At 40.1% G+C, this 20,741-nt stretch overlaps 1 protein-coding gene across 5 annotated transcripts in view; it reads right to left on the bottom strand.

Moving 5' to 3' along the window:
- The window catches only part of Fars2 (phenylalanyl-tRNA synthetase 2, mitochondrial), a 403,608-nt gene that overhangs the window by 189,110 nt on the left and 193,757 nt on the right, over positions 1-20,741 (bottom strand). For all 5 annotated transcript variants that reach the window (XM_055595241.1, XM_055595240.1, XM_055595239.1 and 2 more), the window contains one exon: positions 87-247. In XM_055595241.1, the coding sequence (XP_055451216.1) occupies positions 87-247 (161 nt within the window). The remainder of the gene's footprint in view (positions 1-86; positions 248-20,741) is intronic.

The raw sequence follows: 20,741 nt of genomic DNA, 5'->3' as shown, positions 1-20,741 counted from the left end.
ATTCAACAGTTTTTAAGTGGGAGATCCTTCCAGATTTTGATGACAAGTTGTATCAACATTATCCTAATTCTTTTAAGTCTTCCTACCTGAAACTTGACCCTCTGATTGATGTCGGAGAGGCGGAACTGCTTCAGGAAGCGCTCTTCCTTACTCCAGAAGAGGCGGATGTCAGGGATGTCGTAGAGGATCATAGCCAGTCTTTCTAACCCCAGGCCAAAAGCCCAGCCAATTCGATCGTGAGCACCAGCTATGATTAGGAACAAAGCAAAATGTCTGTTTAGGAAAGCATCAAGATTACACAGATGCATGACGCTGTCTGATGAAGACCGGCAGTTCTGAATAATGGGTGCCTCCTGGTAGGAGGGCTGAAAAACACAATGGACTCACCTAAGACAATGTTCAATTTTACCTTTTCTTTTTTTTCCACACTTCTTACAGCCCACCCCTAAACCTGACTGAAATCATACCAGCTAGGGAATATCTGTAACATTACAATAACGTCCAAAAGGGGAAGCTTGTTCATCCTCATGTTTTCCCTCCCTTCTTACATCCCTTCTGTCATGTGCACGCGTGTGTGTGCATGTGTGTGCAAGCACATTTGTGTTCACTTATGTGTGAAGGTGCATGTGTATTGAGGCCAGAGGTAAACATCAAATACCTTTCTTACTCCCTTTTGTACTTCAAATTCCAGTATAGATGGCTGTGAGCCACCAAGTGGTTGCTGGGAATTGAATTGAGGACTTCTGGAAGAACTTAACCACTGAGCCATCTCTCCAGCCCCTATACCTTATTTATAAAAAAATTATTTACTTTCATCTGCTGTGTATGGCTGCTATGCTTGCATGTTTAGATGTGTACTAGATGAGCACAGGGCTCACACAAGACAATGGTGTTTGCTTGTGTGTATGTTGGTGCACCACATGCCTGCATGCAATTCTCACAGAAGTCAAAAGAGGGCACTGGAGCCTTTCTAATTGGAGCTCAAGATGGTTGTGAACTGCCTGGTGGGTGTTGGAAACTGAACCAGGGTCCTGTGAAAGAGCAAAAAAGTGTTCTTAACCATTGCCAGCCTCAATACATTATTTTTGAGATAGGGTTTCTTAACCCTGAAACTCCCTTGTTCAGTGAGATTGGCTGGCCAGCAAGCACCAAAGATCCTCCAGTCTTTGACTTCCCAGAACTGGGATCACAGGCATTCACTGTCCTGACTGAATTTTCGTTTGGGTCCTGGCTATCCAAACTCAGGTCCTCATGCTTGTGCACCAAGTACTTTACCTACTGAGTCATTACCCCACCTCCAAGTCCAAGCCTTGGTTCTCAGCACTGAATTAGGATTTTCCATAACATATGTTTGTTCTGATTCAAATATTAGTACCCTATATGCAGACAACTTAAAAGAAAAGATAAAATATCTCCCTAAGTGGCTTGCTGTCCAGAGATAAGTCTTCAAAATATGCCACAGCAGATGGCTGACATTAAGGAAACATTATTAGGCTATCAAGAACAAAGCCTATATCCCTAACTCAGAAGCTACCTCCAACTGGTAACCAAGGGAAATGAAAATTTAGTTTTCACCAAGGGAGTCTCACTGGGGAAATGAACAAATCTTAAGGGTAGGCTCCTTGCCAGTAGTAGATTATCAGAAAATTAACTCAGTTGCATCTTTGGAGTTAACTTATCTCATAATGTCTTATCAAGGGTTTTTCTTCTTTTTTTTTAATGTGATCTTTTTCTCTTTTGATCCCACAGGTCCAATGCATATATATTATGGCTTCTGGTGTTGTGTTTTTATGGGATCCCTGAGTGTGTGAGCAAGTGGGTCTCTGCATCTGTATCTGTCTCTTACGCCTTTTCTTGAACTCTTTTTCTGTTTGTTTTGTCCTATTCGTTTGCATTTGTTTTATCATTACTATACATTATATTATATTATATTATATTATATTATATTATATTATATTATATTATATTATATTATATTATATTATATTATATTATATACTTATTATATTACATCTTATTATATTTATTATCCCTTAGAAGCCTGTTTGTTTTGTAATGAGAGACAGGGGGTAAATTTGGATGAGAAGGGAGGAACTCAGAGGAGCAGAGGGAGGGAAAACGTAACGAGAATACATTATATGAAAAAAATGTTTTCAATTGAAAAAAAACTTCATCTTTTAAAAAATACCATTTTTACTCTTCATAAGCTATCCCAAGAATGTGAGAGCAAGTAAGCAGTTGGAAATGTATGTTTAGCAACATGTATTCCAAAGATAAAGTGTCCTATTCAGATTATGACACAGCCATATTTCACATATATGAAGCAAAATAAGACATGATATAGAGCACTGTGTGGAGGAAGGCATGAGAGCCGTTCATACAGCTAGAAATGCTTATATAAAGAGCTCATGAAAGGAATAGCATTCCAATAGGACACTAATGATAAACAGGATCCCATGGCAGTCAGAGGTGACCCCAAGACCCCCATACCCCATTCACATGTCCTAGACAAAGCCCCGAGTGTGGTGAGGACCCATAAAGGGTGATATTTCACTCTTGTGATTAGCCCATTTTATGTAAAACTCCATTTTCACAGTCTAGATAGAATGGACTTTGCTGGCTATAAGCAGCCATATGGTCTTTGGAAGCGTCATGTAGCTGCAAGAAGAAATGGGAACCTTGTTCCTATAATCCTAAGAGACAAATTTCCTCAGTACCCTAGTGTGCTGAGAAGTGGGCTTTTAAACTCCATATGGCCTTACTGCCAATGCTTATTCCAGCATGATCATTTTCATGATTGTTCTGGACAAAATGCTTGATCGAGGGGCTGAAGAGATGTCTCAGTGGTTAACAGCATGCACCGATCTTGCAGGACTGGAATTTGATTCCCAGTACTCACATCAGGCAACTCACAACTCTAATAACTACAACTTAAAGGGGACCTGACAACTGTAGCCTTCCCAGACATCAGTAATCACACACACACACATTTTCAAAAAATATAAAACTTCCTTATGTGTGACAACCAACCACAATGGAAGCTTTCAAAAAAAAAAAAAAAAAGCATAGTTTGCTGAGTTATAACAAATTTCACTTTTAAAATGCTTTGTTTTGATCCTATCTAGACTTATATCTCGAATACACTCAGCACTTTATCATGGTTCATTAAATTATTAAGACAATGTCAGGAATGCCTGTTAGGGATGTTGGTTACCACATATAGTCTTCTACAGGAGGCTGCAGGAAATAAATAGATCTCAGATCTAAGAAAATGCCTTATGAACAGAAAAGGCTTCCTCCAGAACAACTGGGCTGTTTTTAACTTTGAGGATGCCATGTATTACATAATTGGTCATAATAATTCACATTTCATTTTGGCTCTGTGAAAACTTACGAGCCAAACATGCACATCCACTCAACAACTAAAAAAAATGCCTAGGGTTTAATTCTATGTGACTCTATTGCGATCTTATTTCTATGTCCTGATTTTCACTTTGCCCTGATTATTCAACTAATTATTTTCTCCTCTTCTGTGTATTTTATATAATGTTTCAAATTCTTTGTGGAAGAGAGTAAGCCATAAAAGCACAACACTAACAACTACTGTCACCTGAAGTGGGGACACTCTTCAGCTCTTTGGAATACTTGAATGTAATGGATTGAAAGGTTCAAGGTCAGACAGTGCTTACAGTAGCATTTCCCCTCATTTTAGAACCATAAATTCTAAAAAGCCAGAGTCACCAGAAGAGACACTGAATACAGATGGACATCCTCGGCAACAGAACCCTTGTGAAGAGAGACAGCCAGGCAGTTTAATGAATGCCATTTTGCATTGACTGAACATTCTATGAGAGAAAGTTCATGTTTGCACATTGTTGCTGAACATCTTTATGAGAAGGCCAGTCTGTCACTACATGGAAGGAAGAGACTGTGTAAGAGTCCAGAGAAAGGAAAGTTAAGAACAAAGAGTAAGGGTAGGAGTAAGAGAAAAAGAGGACAACAAGGTACTAAAAAAATGATCTTATAGCTGTAGATGATTCTAATCCATGACATGACTATGAGATGGCTGGCCCTCCAGGTCTTACCTATACAGCTACCGAGGACAAGGAAGAAAAATACTAGCTAATGCCTATTAAAAGATGCTACTCCTGGAGCAGATTTTCCCCAGAGATCACAACATAAAAACAGATTAAAAAACTAAAGATAAAATTTAAAGTAAATACAATTCCAAGGTGGACGAGACTAGAAAAAAAACACACAAAAGGGTATCCCCACTCAATAGTGGAAGACTGCTCTCTTCTCTCCTCAGAACGAGAGAGGTACTTCACTCTTCCATCTATAATACTTGATCAGTGGCCTATTTAACTCTTTGGAGATAGAATAAAATTTTCATTGGGATGTAATTTAGGTTTAAAGAAATGTCTCAGGGGCCACATGTGATTTTCCAGATGATCTCAGTACCCACACCCAGCAGCTCACATCTGTAACTACAGCTCCATGAGATCCAATGCCTGAGGCAGCCACAAACTCATACTCATTCACACAAGTAAATCTTTCAAAAACTATAACTACTAAAGCTTTTTTGGTCTCATCTATCTTTATCTATCTATCTATCTATCTATCTATCTATCTATCTATCTATCTATCTTTGTCCTTGCCATGCTAAAAAATGACAGTATGTATTCTTGGCTCTTATTAAAAATAGTAAAAGAATTCCCAGAAAACATTTTTTCAGCAGTTATAACACATGAGTGAAAATTCATTAAAATAAAGATAATAGAGTATTAAAATAAAATAAGAATTTCAGGGGAGCATGATAGGAAAAATAAAGCACAGACCAATATCCCATATGTACACAGATGCATAAATCATCAACAAATTACTAGCAAACCAAATTCAGCAGCATATTAAATGGATTATACACTCTGATCAAATGGGATTTGTGCAGGAATGCATGCAAGGGTAGTTCAAAATGAGACCCAATCAATGTGATAAAACAAGCTGGTAGAATAAAAGGGAGGGCATCACACCATTATCCTAATTAATGCCAAAAAAGCATTTGATAAAACAACATACCTTTGTGACTAAATAAATTTTCAATAATTAGAACACAATGCAATTTCCTCCACATGAAGAAAATTGTGTGTGAGTAAGTCACAGCTACCATCATGCTCTGTGAAGAAGACCTGAGAAAGGGTGCTCACAACCGCACTACACTCACACAGTACTACCAGTTCTAAGCAGAGAAACTAAGCAAGAACAAGAAATAAAGCAAATACCTATTTGGAAATTACTAAATATAATTGTCCCTATTTATAGATGACACAGTTTTCTATGTAGAAAACTTTAATCTATCCATAAAAACATGAATTTTCAAATTCAAGAAAGCTATATAATATATATAACCAAAGTTGCAAACATAATATATAACCACACTGCAAGCATCAATTACATGTCCAAATTTTAAAAATGAACAATCTTTAAATTAAAAAACCCAAACAACCTTATTTACAAGAGCATCAACAAGAGCAAAGTACTTACAGACTGCCAAAAACTGTCTTTATTTGCTGAGCCATCTTGTCTAACCCCCACCTTATGCTTTATGCAAAACCCAAAGTAGATTGGAAATCTAAATTTAAGACTTAAAAGTTTGAGTCCTGAAAATATATATAGGGAAAAATTGCCCCCTACGTATAAAAGTACTGACAACTAAAGAAAGAAATTGCATTTCATCAATATTTACATGATTTTGCTCATGAAAAGACACTTCAGTAGAGTGAAAGCTTGATCTATGGAATGGCAACAAAGGATTGCTGTGTGTCTGTTAAAGTTAACTGTTCATGGTAAAAATGAATTCCCACAATACAACCACAAACAACCCTACTGAAAAGAGGGCAACGATTTCAACACCCTACCTTACACATGTGGACGACAGAGTAAGGTGTTCAACATCATTAGAAATTCAGAAGCTCAAAATAAAACCATAGTGAGGAACTACTTCACACATACGATAACAAAGACAAAAAGTACTTTTGATGGCTCCTGAAAGGTTATTGAACTAGGGCCGAGGGCAACAGCTAAGATGTACAATACCGGCTAACATGTACAATGCCTGGATTAGATTTTAAACATAAAACAAAAAAAGTTACAGGTTCATAGGATGTCACAGTAATGCACTGTCTTCCTTCTCTTCATTTCTCTCTTCCTTCCCCTACTCAACCAATTGCATACTGGTGTTAAGTAATATTGATCTGAGCTAAATAGTGGAAATAACTGATGTGCATTTCAATAGATGAAGGGTTGAACAGAATGCATAATTTACAAAGAACAGAATATATAACAGCTAGCAAGTACAGGAGACAACAGGCTGGCAGCTTACGAAGAACAGAGCAGGTAAGTGCAGAGCCTCTCTTCCCCACAAGAGAGCCCTGAGTCTCCACATTAAATCCTTTCAGTCTTCAAAATGAATGATGATGATCTGTGTGACTTCCTCCACCATTAGCTATGGTTTTGCTTCTTGTTGAATGATGTATAAAACCTTAGATGACAAGCAATAGGGAAAGAAATATAGAAAGCTATTTAAACGACAGGTGTTGATGGGGAGAAAGGGTGATTTCAATGAAGAGACTTCTTTCTTTATACTTTCCCTTGGAACAGCAAATCTCAAGTACCAGCTTCATTGGAGTCTCAGACTGCCTCCTCCTAAGGCAGAGTATCATTCCCTGGTAGGAGACATACAGAGCCAGGATACAGGTCTCAATGACACAAGACATGGAGCTTTGGGCATAAATAATAGTACAGAAATTCAGTATAAATAGCACTGATAGTGGATCAGGAAGCATTTGGGGAATTTTGGAAAGAAAGGAAAAAGAAAAAGAAAGGAAGGAGAGAGAGAAAAGCAAAGATTCATCACAAAAGTGTAAAGACTAATAAATATACCATGTGGTACTCCAGACAGGAAGAGGCTTGAATAACACAGTGTCAAGGACACCCCAAGAGGATAGCTTTGTGTTTTACTCTATTTTCTTCAATGTACTTCACAACAGAAAAATACAGCCCCATAAGAATCAGGAAGACTTCTTTCCCTGTGGAGTGAAGTGGTATGATTATCTTAGTCAGGAAAGATGTTAACACTGCCAGGCATATTAATAAACTTATATAAGGAATAGGACACACAAGCCCAGGGCTCCAAGGAGAAAGCACAAGAAATCCAATGGAATCAACAAGAAAGACTCATCAATTAGAAATTTAAAAACCAACAAACAAACCCTAGTATCACAAGTGATGATCACCCCATAATGGATAAAAGAACAGCAAAGGGGCTCAAGGCAATGGTACTACAGTCTGAGAACCAGAAACAGGATTTTTGGTCTCACTCTGTGATTACAGCTTCACAGAACTCACATGCAACATTCATTCTAGAGGTGCACACCAAAGCATACAACCAATAGAAATGCAAGCACTCTAAAGACAGACAAGTACATCAACTTCTCTCAGCTGAAAGAAGCTGGCAGGAGCCGTATCAGCGACCACTTGACACGTTCCATTTACTTGGTAGATCTACAGGATAGGTTTGATTCTTATTCAACAACAATGCAAGTTTGTGTTGATACTTACGGACACATCTGTACATACTCATTGCATATCATAGTAACTACTTAGTTCATCTGAGAGCGGCTGCATACGGCACACACTTTTAGCTCTTGGCATCTGTTGTATATTTTCTAAACCAGAGACGGAGATTTCATATTGCACAACTATAATTTGAACTCTACATTCCATTTTTGTGTCTCTGTTGTTACCTCACAGCACTCTCCCCATTAAGTGGAGGATTAGACATTACCTTTACATGCCATGCCTCTGTTGTCCTAACTTGGAATTCTCTAGTATTTCTCAGTTACTGGATTCAGGTTTTAAAACCTAGCAGAAACCTGCAGGTAGCACTTCTCTAGGCTTCAAGCTGAGACTCACAAAACCCATCTCCTAGGTTACTGTTTCTAGCATTTATTTTCCTGAATTAAAAAATATACAAAAAAAAAACCCCAAAACAACACAACAACAACAACAAATACCACTGCCATAACATTGTGGTTCATTGAGCTTCAGATCAGTTGATCCTGGGATCTTCAGTTTGTCACTGGGTTCATATAGGCACACATGCCCAGCTGGACTCACTGACATGGCTGGTCTGGGCCGCATATTGCTGGGGCCTTTCACATGATCCTTTCACGTGATCCAGTAAGGCAGTTTGGGTGCATGCACATACGGTTGCATTAAATCTTGGTATGAACACACTCTGAATATCTTTTTGCTGTTGACCTAATTGACTAAAGCCAGTTATCGCCTCAAGCCACATATGAGGAGTGGAAAAAGATTGTCAATTCAAGTCATTAGCAAGAATGTGGAAGGACAAGCAACAAAAACATAAAGTCTGTATAAATGCTTTATGCTAATATTCATTTATTCCTTCAGCAGATACTTATTATGATTTATTTTTGTAAAAAAACAACATGATAGATGCTTCCTAATTAGCAATATCAAATAAAATCAGAAAAAAGAATAAACAATTACTTGTTATGGTAAACCAGGAAATAAGCTCTCATTAACTTTCATATCACTACGTGAAATGACTGCTACCAGTTCTACTTATTCACAGCCGAGAAAGCCAAAGTTCAAAGAGCTTAGTTCATCTGCTCAAGGTTATATAACTATCTAGAAATACTTCTGGTTTAACAAAGTAGAAAATCAAACTGAAAATTACACACATCATTAGACACTTGACTTCTACAAGAAGAACTCTGGAATTGGCCATTTCCTGGTTGGGTAAAACAACTCTAAGATGCCAAGAATAATCCTGCTCCGTTTATCTTCTTGTCCCAGTCTCAGAAATGGCTGCCATGAGCACTGCTTTAATTAAATGTTGCTGCACAGGGAAAGAAAAGTTGTCTAATACTCCCTACTTCTTAAAAGGCATCCCCCAGAGCTAGCTTGCAAGGCTGCTGAGTTTTAAGGGGTGAAAGAAACATAGCTGCCTGGCTTTTCTAAGTCTAAAGTGAAAATGTCTCTAAGGAGAGCTGGCAATGGGGTTAGTCAGCCAACAGTTAGTAAGTGCCAGATCTGGGATGTGAATTCAGGAGCATGGAACTTGAGAGCTCATGCCCCCAAGGGATACATGCTTTCAAAGCAAAGAGACAAAGAGCCCTAAGTTCTGTGAGTGCTAAAAATGAGGTTCTATGGGGCTACAGAGAAAAAAGGAGTTGCTTTAAAATAGGCTGAGCAAGTCTATTTGGAAAAGTACATCAGAAATGTTCTTAAATGACTGCAGGGTGTTGAAGGTAAGATTACCAACCAGAAGCAAAAATGAGGCAGAAAAATAGAGGCAGAATCATGGCACTGGGCCAAGCTGACCTAACTGGACACGGCACAGTGCGGAAAAATTCAGAGCTTTAAAAAACATGGGAATATCACACATCATGCCTCCCTCAGCCTTTATTAGGAGTTAAAGGCTAAATAGAGTGATATTCAAATCACCAAAGCTCATAGCCTACCTCTTATGCCTCCCTCAGACTATCCCAAAATATAGTGCTTCCATTTTTTAGCCTACTTCCCTCAATTTCATTGTAAAATCTTAGATCTCAAGAGAATTAAATGTTTTTAAAGTAACATGTTACAAACAAGTTATCTTACAGCAAATCAGCCTTCTTAATAATTTAAAAGCTTTGTTTAACTGCTGCATAGTTTAATACTAAAAATATTTCCTATTTTATATAGAAATTGTGATTTATTTGCTACTTGTTTGTTTATATGTTTGTTTGTAGCCAGGGTCTAACTAAGTAGGCCCAGTTTGCATTAAACCCTTGCCTTGCCTCCCCCATGGAATGCTAAGAGTACAGGGTTTTGCTACCTCCTGACTTGTTTTATTTTGAAATAAGTTTCATGTAACCTATCCTGGTCTCAAACTGTGTAGCTAAGGAAGACCTTAAAACCTTTGATACACATGTTTCTAGCTTGCCAGTGCTGGGACTATGGGGTCATTATGCTTGGTTTTATGTGGTTCTAGGAATTAAATCTAGAACCCCAAGCATGCTAGGCAAACACTGAACCCATTATGCTGGAACCCAGCCCATTGGTTCTAAGAGAGCATAGGCTATCCTGAAACTATGTAATCAAAGCTGAGGTCTGATTCCCAGCAACCATCCTGCCTCAGCCCTCCTAGTGTTGGGTTTACAGGCATGAACCATAGCAGGAGTCAGAGAGTTCACTAAATTATAAACAAGTCTTTCAAGACAAGAGAGCAGAAATGGAAGGAGGTTGCAGAAATCTCTTCAGTAAAAATTATCAAAGCATCATGATTCTAGGAGCTCTTGTCTTGGAAAACAAGGTGAATGCAGTCTCACAGAGACAAAAGCCACGTATTGCTCTGCTGCCGCTTAACACAAGCATCAGCTTCCACTTGACAGGATAGTCACCGGATTCAGCCCTTTGCTGACCAACAAAGATAAGCCCATGCACTGGCAGGTTTAAAACACAGTAGGCTAAATGCAGAACATATACACTAAAAGTACCCATCATCTATTCATCCATCCCCCTAACGAGTATGTGTGGGTGCATCAATACCCACATACATGCATGTTACACACACACATAAGTAACACATTCACATTGTGTCCATATTAAGAAAAATGCACTGTACTTTTATGGGCATGGAAGACACGAAAACATACCAATGTCCACTTTAAAAGCATGGCTAGAATCCCTAAAGGATTGAATTAGATCACTTATCTCTTTATGTGAAAAGGAATGATAGCTGTTTTCATCTCTCCACTAGAAAAACAGCCTTACAAAATAAAAGTTAACACTGCTCTGTTTCTTGTGACAGTGTTGTATTTTTTTTTTTTATCCACGAAAGGAACTTAATTTAGAGTAAGTAATGCCACTGCCACTTAAGTCTATGAATGATGAAAGGAATGTCAGCTGTTCTAATTCCATAATTCCCAAGCACTGACAATTAATGAAACACTCTTTACTAGTGGGAGTTGTTTTAAGCAGCAGATAAAGGAGTCACTGAGCCTTTTAAGATTTATTCTCATAATCAAATTGCACATCTCTTCATCATTATCCAAAATATAATTAAAAGATGACATTTAAAAACAAACCTTAAAAAAAATCAAACTGCAACCCACTCTCAACGGAAAAGTAAGTGAGAAACAAGGCTTGCCTTCCAGGAGTGCCGGGAGGAACTGCACAGCAAAGCCCATCTTGAGCTCAGTCTCCCCATGTGCTGCAGCTGTCACCCCAGGCATCAGTCTCACTTGTCAATACAGGAAGTGCTCAATTGTATCACTGAATGTTATTGGACAGATATTAATTGTGCTGCTTCGCTGCTGAAGAAATATTCGTTGACCTTTCCCGACAGAAGACAAATCAATAGGAGGATCTTTTGAAAACTGTTTCCTCCCTGGGTTTGCTCCAGAACTCGGAAATTTACTGAGTTACATATTTGTTAGACCATCTGCTTCATAAGCATCTACATCAAAAGAGAAGGTGTCCTTTCATGTTAGCCCAAACATGAAATCCAGAAACCTCTACAATTCTTTGATTGGAATCATGCTAATTATCAAAACACGAAATTTCTGAGCAAAAGCCAAACAGCTCAACACTCTCTAGCCCACATATCTTAAAGACCACTGTATGAATGTGCCTTACTTTCAGCCTTTCCTCTTTGGTTCCAGCTGTGCTCATCAACTCTAAGCAAGTTTACTTTGTAGTCTGCATCAGCAGAGTGCACAACCTCGTGAAGCACAAGGGACTAGGGTCTGGGAGGAGGGGGGATCATGACCAGTATCAGTATGGGGACTGCAGAACTTTCCAGCTGTATGCAAGCATTCATAACAACTTCTGAAAATACAGGGACCTTGACTAGAACAACAGTAACTAACAGTAGCATAAGCAAACAACCTTTTGTCTAATAACAGTTCACATATATTCACCAATGCTTTCTAGTTAAAATATTAGATATAAAAATAAGAAAAAGGAAAATGAGCTGCCATGGGCTATATCTGTGCAGGGGTTCTAGATTATTTCCATACATGGTCCTTGATTGGAGTATCAGTCTCAGAAAAGACCCCTTTACCCAGATTTTTTGGTTCTATTCCTCTCCTTGTGGAGCTCCTGTCCTCTCCAGGTCTTTCTATCTCCCCCTTCTTTCCTAAGATTCCCTGTACTCTGGGCATGGTGGCACACACCTTTAATCTCATCACTTGGGTAAGCAGAGGCAGAGACAAGTAGATCTCTTTGAGTTCAAGGCCAGCCTGCTCTACAAAGTGAGTTCAACCCTACAAACAGCCAACCCTACACACAGGGAAACGCAGTCTCAAAAGAAAAAAAAAATTCCTGCACTCTGCCCAAAATTTGGCTATAAGTCTCAGCATCTGCCTCGATACCCTGCTGAGTGGAATCTTTCAGAGTCCCTCTGTAGTAGGCTGTTGTCCTGTTCTCTGTTTTCTCCCTTTTCAGATGTCTATCCCATTTGCCTTTCTGAAAGAGAATCTATCATCTTACCCAGGGTCTTCCTTCTTGTTTAGCTTCTTTAGGTGTACAGATTTTAGTATGTTTATCCTATAGTATATGTCTAATATCCACTTATAAGTGAGCATATACCATGTGTGTCTTTCTGCTTCTTGGATACCTCACTCAGGATAATCTTTTCTAGTTCCCACTATTTGCCTTTAAGTCAGTTCCCTAGTAAGGGGAACAAGGGCTGTCTGTGGCATGAACTCAGTGGTTGGCTCTTTTATCACCTTCCCCTGAAGGGGGTAGCCTTACCAGGCCACAGAGGAAGACAATGCAGACAGTCCTGATGAGATTTGATATGCTAGGGTCAGATGGAAGGGGAGGAGGACCTCCCCTATCAGTGGACTAGGGGAGGGGCATGAGAGGAGATGAGGAAAGGAGGGATGGCAGGATTGGGAGGGGCTGAGGGAGAGGGCTACAGCTGGGATACAAAGTGAAAAAAATTGTAATTAAATTAAATAAAAATATATTATGTATAAAAAAAAAACAAGAAAAAGGTAACTAACTCCAAGGCCAACCCATACATGAACCAAGGGGCCTCAAGCAGGTAACAGATGTCCTGTAATAAGCACATGATCAGAACAGCTGTGATACATACACATCATGGATTAATACTGTACAAGAAAGGATGAATAGCAGATAAATCAGCCCCCATGACTCTTCAAGAAATTATACTGAATGAGAAAAGCTAACCCCTAAAGGCTACATCCTATATGATTGCATTTTTGTGCCAGTATAAATAATAAAATTTTAGAAATCTGTTTTTTTTTTGGGGGGGGGCACGGCTGGGGAAGGTTTGAGGCAGGGTTTCTCCATGTAGCCTTGGCTGTCCTGGACTCGCTTTATAAACCAGGCCGGTTTCAAACTCATAGTGATCTGCCTGCAGTTGCCTTCCCAAGTGCTGGGATTTCAAGCATGCATAACCAAAAGACCTGGAGAGGACAGGAAGCTCACAAGAAGACCAACAGAGAGAACTAAGCCAGACCCAGGCAGTCTTACAGAGATTGAGACATCAACTAAGGAGCATGTCTGGTCTGGATAAATGGCCCCTGTACATATGTGGCCAATGGGTAGCTTGGTCTTCCTTAGTATGGGTTGCCTGGCCAGTGGAGAGGGGCAGGGCTCTTTTCAACATGGACTCTATGGCCTGCTTTTGGACTACTTGCCCCTGGTAGCACTGCCTCAGGGCATGCGGATATGCTCAGTCTTGATGGGACTTGATATGCTGGGGAGAAGTGGCACAGAGGGAGGGGCCTCCCATTCTCTGGGAGAAAGGGAGAGGAAAGGGGGGAAGGATAGAAAGGGGGAAGGGAAGACTGGGAGGAAAGGAGGGAGGGGGCACCCTTGGGATGTAAAGTAAATAAACTGAAATTTTAAAAACAGAAAAAATATATAAAAAAAAATGTAACTAAAGGGACCTCATGAATCAGGAAAATAAGAATTTTAGAAACTGAGATATTGGTTGGGTTAGGGTTAGGAAGAGCTGCTGGGAAGCAAGGTGACTGTGGTTTTGAAAGGCAAGAAGAAGGATTCTGGTGGTGACAGAATGGCTTTGCATTTGAAAATCATTAGAACTAAACACACACACAAATGACATTAAGCGCAAGTTGGGATCCTTGGTAGATTAATGAATTCTATCAAAGTCAACTTGGTGAGGCATGGGAGCTTCCTTTCCAATTATTACCATGGAGAAACTGGGGAAATTTATTTTCTGTGGCTGTTCTTACAACTGCACAACACATCTACAATCTCTGCCCCAAAGGAAGTGTAAAATCTCCACAGCTATAAAGAATTTTGCCCATCATAACCCTCAGGGTCTAATGAAAATGTTCTAATGAAAGGCTGAGAGTTGCCACTCTCCCCTGAACATGGGAAATTTATCTGCAGAGGTCCTGTGTCACGATTCAGTCATCTTCTTCCCTTCTTGTTCTTTTTCCCCCTTTCTTTCTTTCCTTTATTCTTTAAGACAGGGTCTCACTGTGTAGTCCTGACTGTCCTAGTGCTCACTTTGTAGGCCAGGCTGGCCTCAAACTGACAGAGATCCATATGTCTCTGCCTCCCAAGTGCTAGAACTGAAGGCGTACACCGTAAGGGCTGTACCCTCTTTTCCCATTTCCCACGACACACCACTCAAATCAACCCCAACTACTCTTTCCTCCTTTCTTACCAAAATATATTATTAATACATATACATATTTGTGAGACAGGGTCTCACTCTATAACTCTGGTTGGCCTAGACTTCACTATGTAGATCAGGCTGGCCTCAAACTTTGAGAGATCTGCCTGTCTCTGCCTCCTGAATGCTGGGAGTACAGGCAGGTGCCATCACATCTAAAAAATAGTGTTGATTAGCTTCTTGAAGGAAAATAATTCCATGACTTTTCCCCAGTATAAATCCTACCAACCTGGGTTCTTTCCTTTCCTGGACATTTCTGGGCTCTCAGAGCTGGACTGAGAAGAATGTTGAGTCTGAGCACAGGTTCTATTTGTGGGTAGGCATAGACCATGTGTTAGCACCTTTTATCTTCTAGAATTTCCCCAGTAGGGCATGTCCAAAGGAAAAGTGGAATCCCAACTTTGCTCTGATCCACAGAGGTAGAAAGTTCACACATGGCAGCATCTGCTTGTGAGGAGTGGAAGGATATAGGGGCCAGGGCAGAAAACTGTTCCCACTTGGCCAGACCTGCTTTGTGCCTCAGGGAAAGTGGGTTCTAGTAAGTCGTTGGCTTTCCCTTCCTCTCGGCTTATGTAAACACTAGCATAACCACATACTGCTAATCTACCTAGAGAGTAGGTGAGCTAACAAAACTAACCTAGAGGCAGACTAGTCCTAGGGGTCTACTACTCACTAGCTGGGCACCTAGACAACCTTCTCAATCTCTCTTGGAGTGAACATCCCCATTTGTAAATTGAGAATGATTATAAGTTATTAAAGGAAAAAGGCCCAGGATAGAACCTAGAAAAAGCAAGAACTTTAGAAGCTATTCTGGGAAGCTTGGAGCACATCAATTAGCGATGGCCGCATTCTTTTTAAAACCTGGTTTCTCTGTGAGCACAGAGTTCAGACCACACATTCATAACTCTTCTCATGCTCACACAGCATCTTATATGCAGTTCAAGAGAACCTAGAACTCTGCACTTTCCAGGAAACGGGCCCCAACCACAAGTCTGCAGTGTTTGGAGCTCAGTGCCCTCCTGATGCCTCTCTTCTACACAAACATATCTTCTTTTGGACTTGCTCTCTCAAGTGGTCTCCCTTTGTGCACTATTTCCTGGGAGGCCCATCACAACACGGCCTTTTGTGGGCACCACTGTGGTTTCAATGGCAGGATTATAGAAAAGAGTTTTAAGTAGCACACTTGCTATCATCACTAGAAGTACCACAGTCTAGTCTAGGAAACAGATACTGGGGATATGTTTGGTTTCCATCAGCACAACAAAACAGCCCACATAACATATATGAAAAGATTTACTTTGGCTCACAGTTTCATAGGTTTAAGTCTGTTATCATAAGTGCCTCTGAGAGCGCAGGAGTATAAAACCACTTCCTCTAGTCTGAGAAACAAAAAAGAGAGGCAGGAATCCCACAACCCCTTCAGGGAAATACTCTCAATGACCACCTGCAGGTCGCCGCTGCCTCAAAGCACTGCCATATTCCAAGAGGCAACCCTGGGGGGGAAGCCTTTAATCTATGCCTTGTGGGACATTCCAGGCCTAAACTACAGCAGCCAACTGCAGGACAGTGTTACCCATTCCCAGCTCCACAGTAGATGAGTAAAAGCTAGACATTCAGTGTTCTCTGCCAAATGTCCTCCTTTGAGGACTCATTAACTGACTGCCTTCTTCTACCTCCTGAGTAACTGCCCCACAAAGGAAGGAGAAAAAAATGACCACACTTGGGAAATTCTAAAGGAAGGTCAGCAATGCAGGTCAAAGGGCCATCAGAGGAGCAGGAGGTGGGTGTCCACGTGGATTAAAGAATTGCATGTAGTGCCGCTTCATAGGCTCCAAACACAAAGTAGCTCTCCACTGCAAGCAGCTGCACTCTCCATTTTCTTCTGCTCCACCCCAAAAGGCCTCACCAAGTTCTTTCGTGCTCTCTCTGTCCTCCACCTTTCCCTGTCATACTTCCGGGTAACAAGCAATGTTCCTAATTAGAGCAACACATGCTAAACTGAGTAAAGACGAAGGAAAAGTAGACTACTGTGAGTTAATAGGTCCTAATTTTCTGACTATTCCTCTGTCTTCCAGTGTTAAATCTTAAAATTTCAACCATTTCATCAAGTCAGTCTTCCAAAGTCCAACATATCTTTTAGCCATGGATATTGAATATAAGAAGAAAAACAGATGGAGGGGAACTTAGAAGGACATTGGAATAGAATTGGATAAAAATAAGATATCAGTTGGCAAAGCCAAAAACACACTTCCGCCAGTGTGAGTACATAGAACTTCTATAATAATATGTGTTAATCAGGAAGACCAAATTGGTAAAACGAAGCCCGTGGAACTCAACACCAATTGTCGCTTTCACCAAATAACATGGTCAAGTGACACTAACACCAACACTTAGAGTAAATGCTACTTGAAAGGCATGCCTTGCTTCATTCTCTTTCCCAGATACAAAGGAAGCTACGGCTCACAGTCACCTTTGCAAATATTGAGCCCACACACTGCTTGTTTGTTACAGATCTCTAAGCAAACACAGGTCTGTTCCTGGAGACCCTCCAGTTGTCTCATCCCTTGCTGTAGGGATTTGGTGGTCACATGTTCCAGATGTTTTGACCATGATGAGACACTCCACAATAGTCTGAATGGAAGGTAAACATTCAGTGAATTTGAGAGTTAAGGTATTCCTGCAGCGATGGCCTAACTTATCCTGACAATCATCAGGCTTCAGATTCTGGTGAATGGGGAATCTAAAGTCACTGAAGGGTGGCATGGCCTTGGAATGGTTGCACATTCTTAAAACCAATGTCATTTTATCCTTTACAAATAAGTTTGGTAACTCAGTATAAACTTTTTACTTAGTTTCTGGAGGAGAGTTAAAGAAACACAGCTACTTATAAATAGTTATGAAAAAGATGACTATAACATAAACATAAAGGTGCATTAAGCAAGCATTTGGATAAAATGTAAGAAATGAAATCCCCAAAAGTCTATAAAGAGCAATGCAATGAAACAGGCTACCCAGAGGGGCTGTTGAATCATGATTTCTAGAAGTTTCTATAATGGAGATTGACAACCAGTCTTAGCTATATTAGAATTTAGTTAGTTCCTTGGCTTACCTAGAACTCTCTGGTCTTGGTCAGAATAGCCAAAAATGCTTTTCAAACTTTCTAATTCTTTGTTCTGGCAGTGGCTTTCTGTTTCAGGGTGAAGATTAAAGGAACTCTGGTGTGCTTTCGCTCGACAGCAATTCATTGTGCACTACTTAGGGAAGCACGGCATGAGCAACACTAGGGTACCATAGAGGATACAGATTCTCTGCTTCTCCAATAATAAGATCATAGGCTTATTTGAATATCCAATTTCTGTTTGGTTTTGATTTGGTAGGCGAGGCCACTACCATGCACTGACATGCTTCTTGCATCAGTGTCAACCACCAGCTGTTACTCCAGATACCAAAGGTTGCCACATGCCAGTGTAAACAGAACTTCTCACTGCATGCTGTCACTCAAACCCAACCTGAGATAAAAGAAAAGCACAAAAGGAACCACTGGAGCTTCTTCCGGCCTTTAGGATTTGGTCATCTTAGAAATTAGCATCTTGAAAAGCACAAAGGAAATCAGGTGAAACAGAAAAAAAAATAGAACTGTTACACCGGAACAGGAGAGACTTCCCAGAACTCCTGAAGTATTCAAAAGCTTCCAAGCACCAGGGTCCATCAGTAGCACTGGCTTCACCCAGAGAGAGACAGAACAGGACTGATGCTTCATGTTAAATTACATTTGTCAAAGAAACTGACCCTGATTCCTCTGAAGGTAATAGCCGAATCCATCATTCAGGGACCAATCAAAATCCAACAGGATGTCCAAATATGCCAATTCACTAACATACGCACATGTTGATATTCTCTCATCTTCTATTGTAATAAATTTATCATGATTTTAAATCAATATTTTACTTCCTTGGGGGGCTGCGTTTCTTTGAAAACTTACTTTTATGTGTTATCTACTCTCAGAAACTCCACAGGTAATTTGAAAAATAGAGCTCCATCATTTTTTCACTCAACAGGATTGGCAAAAACTTCAGTGTGACAATGAAAAATGTTAGCAAGGAGGCAGATAAATAGAACTTTCACACATTGCTGCCAGAAAAAGGAGAGGAATGCAGGTGGCTGCAGTTTTACCTGTAACATATTACCAGAAGCTGGTAATGTCAACTGAGCGTGCATAGCATTATTTTCTGCATTTTGGGGAATGTTTCACATTTTTCTTGAGGAGAATTTTAGAAACATACCCTGCAAAGGGATATGGGGTGAGACAGGTCACGTCCTTTATACCCTGCCAAATAAAAGAACTGTGCCAACAAGGTGTGACCATTAGAATGAAATGCTTTTAGCTTTCCTGGTCCTAAAGTTCCTGTTATTGAGTTTGTTTGTTCCCCATTTTGAGAAAGGGTCTAACTCAGTAGTGCAGGCTGCCCTACAGAGCAATATATAGCCCCTGTTAGCTACAAACTCCTCTTAAGCCTCTTGCCTCAGCATTCCCAGTGGTGAGATTATAGATGTGATCTACACTCATAACTTAAACATACAAGCACACACTCTCAGGGTCAAGCAAGATGCTAAAGGCTAGGTTTGATAATATGAATTGGGTCCCTGTAACCCACAAATATAGAGAAAGGATGGAATTAACTCCTGCAAGTTATCTGGTAACATCTTTACAGACACACAGACATAGACAGACAGATAAACACAGACACACACACACACACTCCCCTCTCAAAATAGATTTTTAAAAATTCTTTAAGAAATCAACCTAGCAAGATATCTTTGAACTAGATTTATAATGCTCTGGTTTGGCCTACCTTAGGGACAAGTAGGAGTCTTTGACATAGTAGTGATTGGGGTCACAAGTAGTACTTGGGGTCAACTTTCTCAAAATCTGCTACTAGCCTGGCACTGTGGGGTCCAGGTCAGAACTGAACAGCAATTTTAAGAAAGTTACCAAAGGTCATTCATAGGCAGAACTAATCTTGAACAGAATCACCAGTCACTCCATTTGTCTTCTCAAAGCAACACCAGGAAGAACCCTGTCATCCACCTTTCAACACAGTTCAGCATTAAGACTGTAAGAGGTAGGGGTAGGCGGAGACTGCAGAAATGGCTTAGCGGTTAAGAGCACTGGCTACTCTTCTAGAAGATCTAGGTTCATTTCCCAGCACCCTCATGGCAGCTCACAACTGTCTGCAACCCCAGTTCCAGGGAATCTGACACCATCACACTGACATATATGCAGGCAAAACACCAATGCACGTAAAAATAAATAAATTATAAAAAAAAAGACTATGTCTGGATCCATCCAATATTATACAGTGGAGTGAGGACTACATTGGCATTGCAACCAGACAATAAAATCTGATAATATAAGACAAGGTTATTTACTGTCACATACTACTATTGTATAGAATACTGGATTCAGAGACTTACTATTGAGAAAACAAAAATAATTCTTGAAATACAGAACTGCTCTTTGCTTAGAATATCTTCTCTCCTAGCTTTGTTGGGAATTATGACTGAAGAAATTAACAGCATTCCTTCCATTCCATAACCAGGCTAACTCAGTTTTTCGCTATTAAAATCATGACCTTTTAAAAAATATAGTATTTGCATTTAGTGACTTTTCTATTGCTGTGATAAGAAACTATGACCAAGGCAACTTGTTAGAAAAACATTTAGTGGGCTTTTGGTTTGAGGCCATTAAGAGTCCATGATGGCAGAGCAATCACATGGAGAAGCTGAGAGCTTTTGTCTCCAACCACAGGCGGGAGGCGCTGGAACTGGTATGAGGCTTTTGAAACCTTAAGTTGTAACCCCAGTAACACACCTCCTCCTAATCCTTCCCAAGCAGTTCTACCAGGAAGGAGCAAGTATTCAAACAATGAACCTATGGAAGGCATTTTCATTCAAACAATGAAACTCTACTCCCTGGACCCATAGGCTCATG

The sequence above is a fragment of the Psammomys obesus genome, unplaced genomic scaffold (genome assembly GCF_907164565.1).
Source record: "Psammomys obesus unplaced genomic scaffold, mPsaObe1.curated_primary_1811, whole genome shotgun sequence".
In the NCBI taxonomy this organism is placed as follows: domain Eukaryota; kingdom Metazoa; phylum Chordata; class Mammalia; order Rodentia; family Muridae; genus Psammomys; species Psammomys obesus.
Note: the sequence above shows the minus strand (reverse complement) of the source record. Positions and strands in the feature narration are given on the sequence as shown.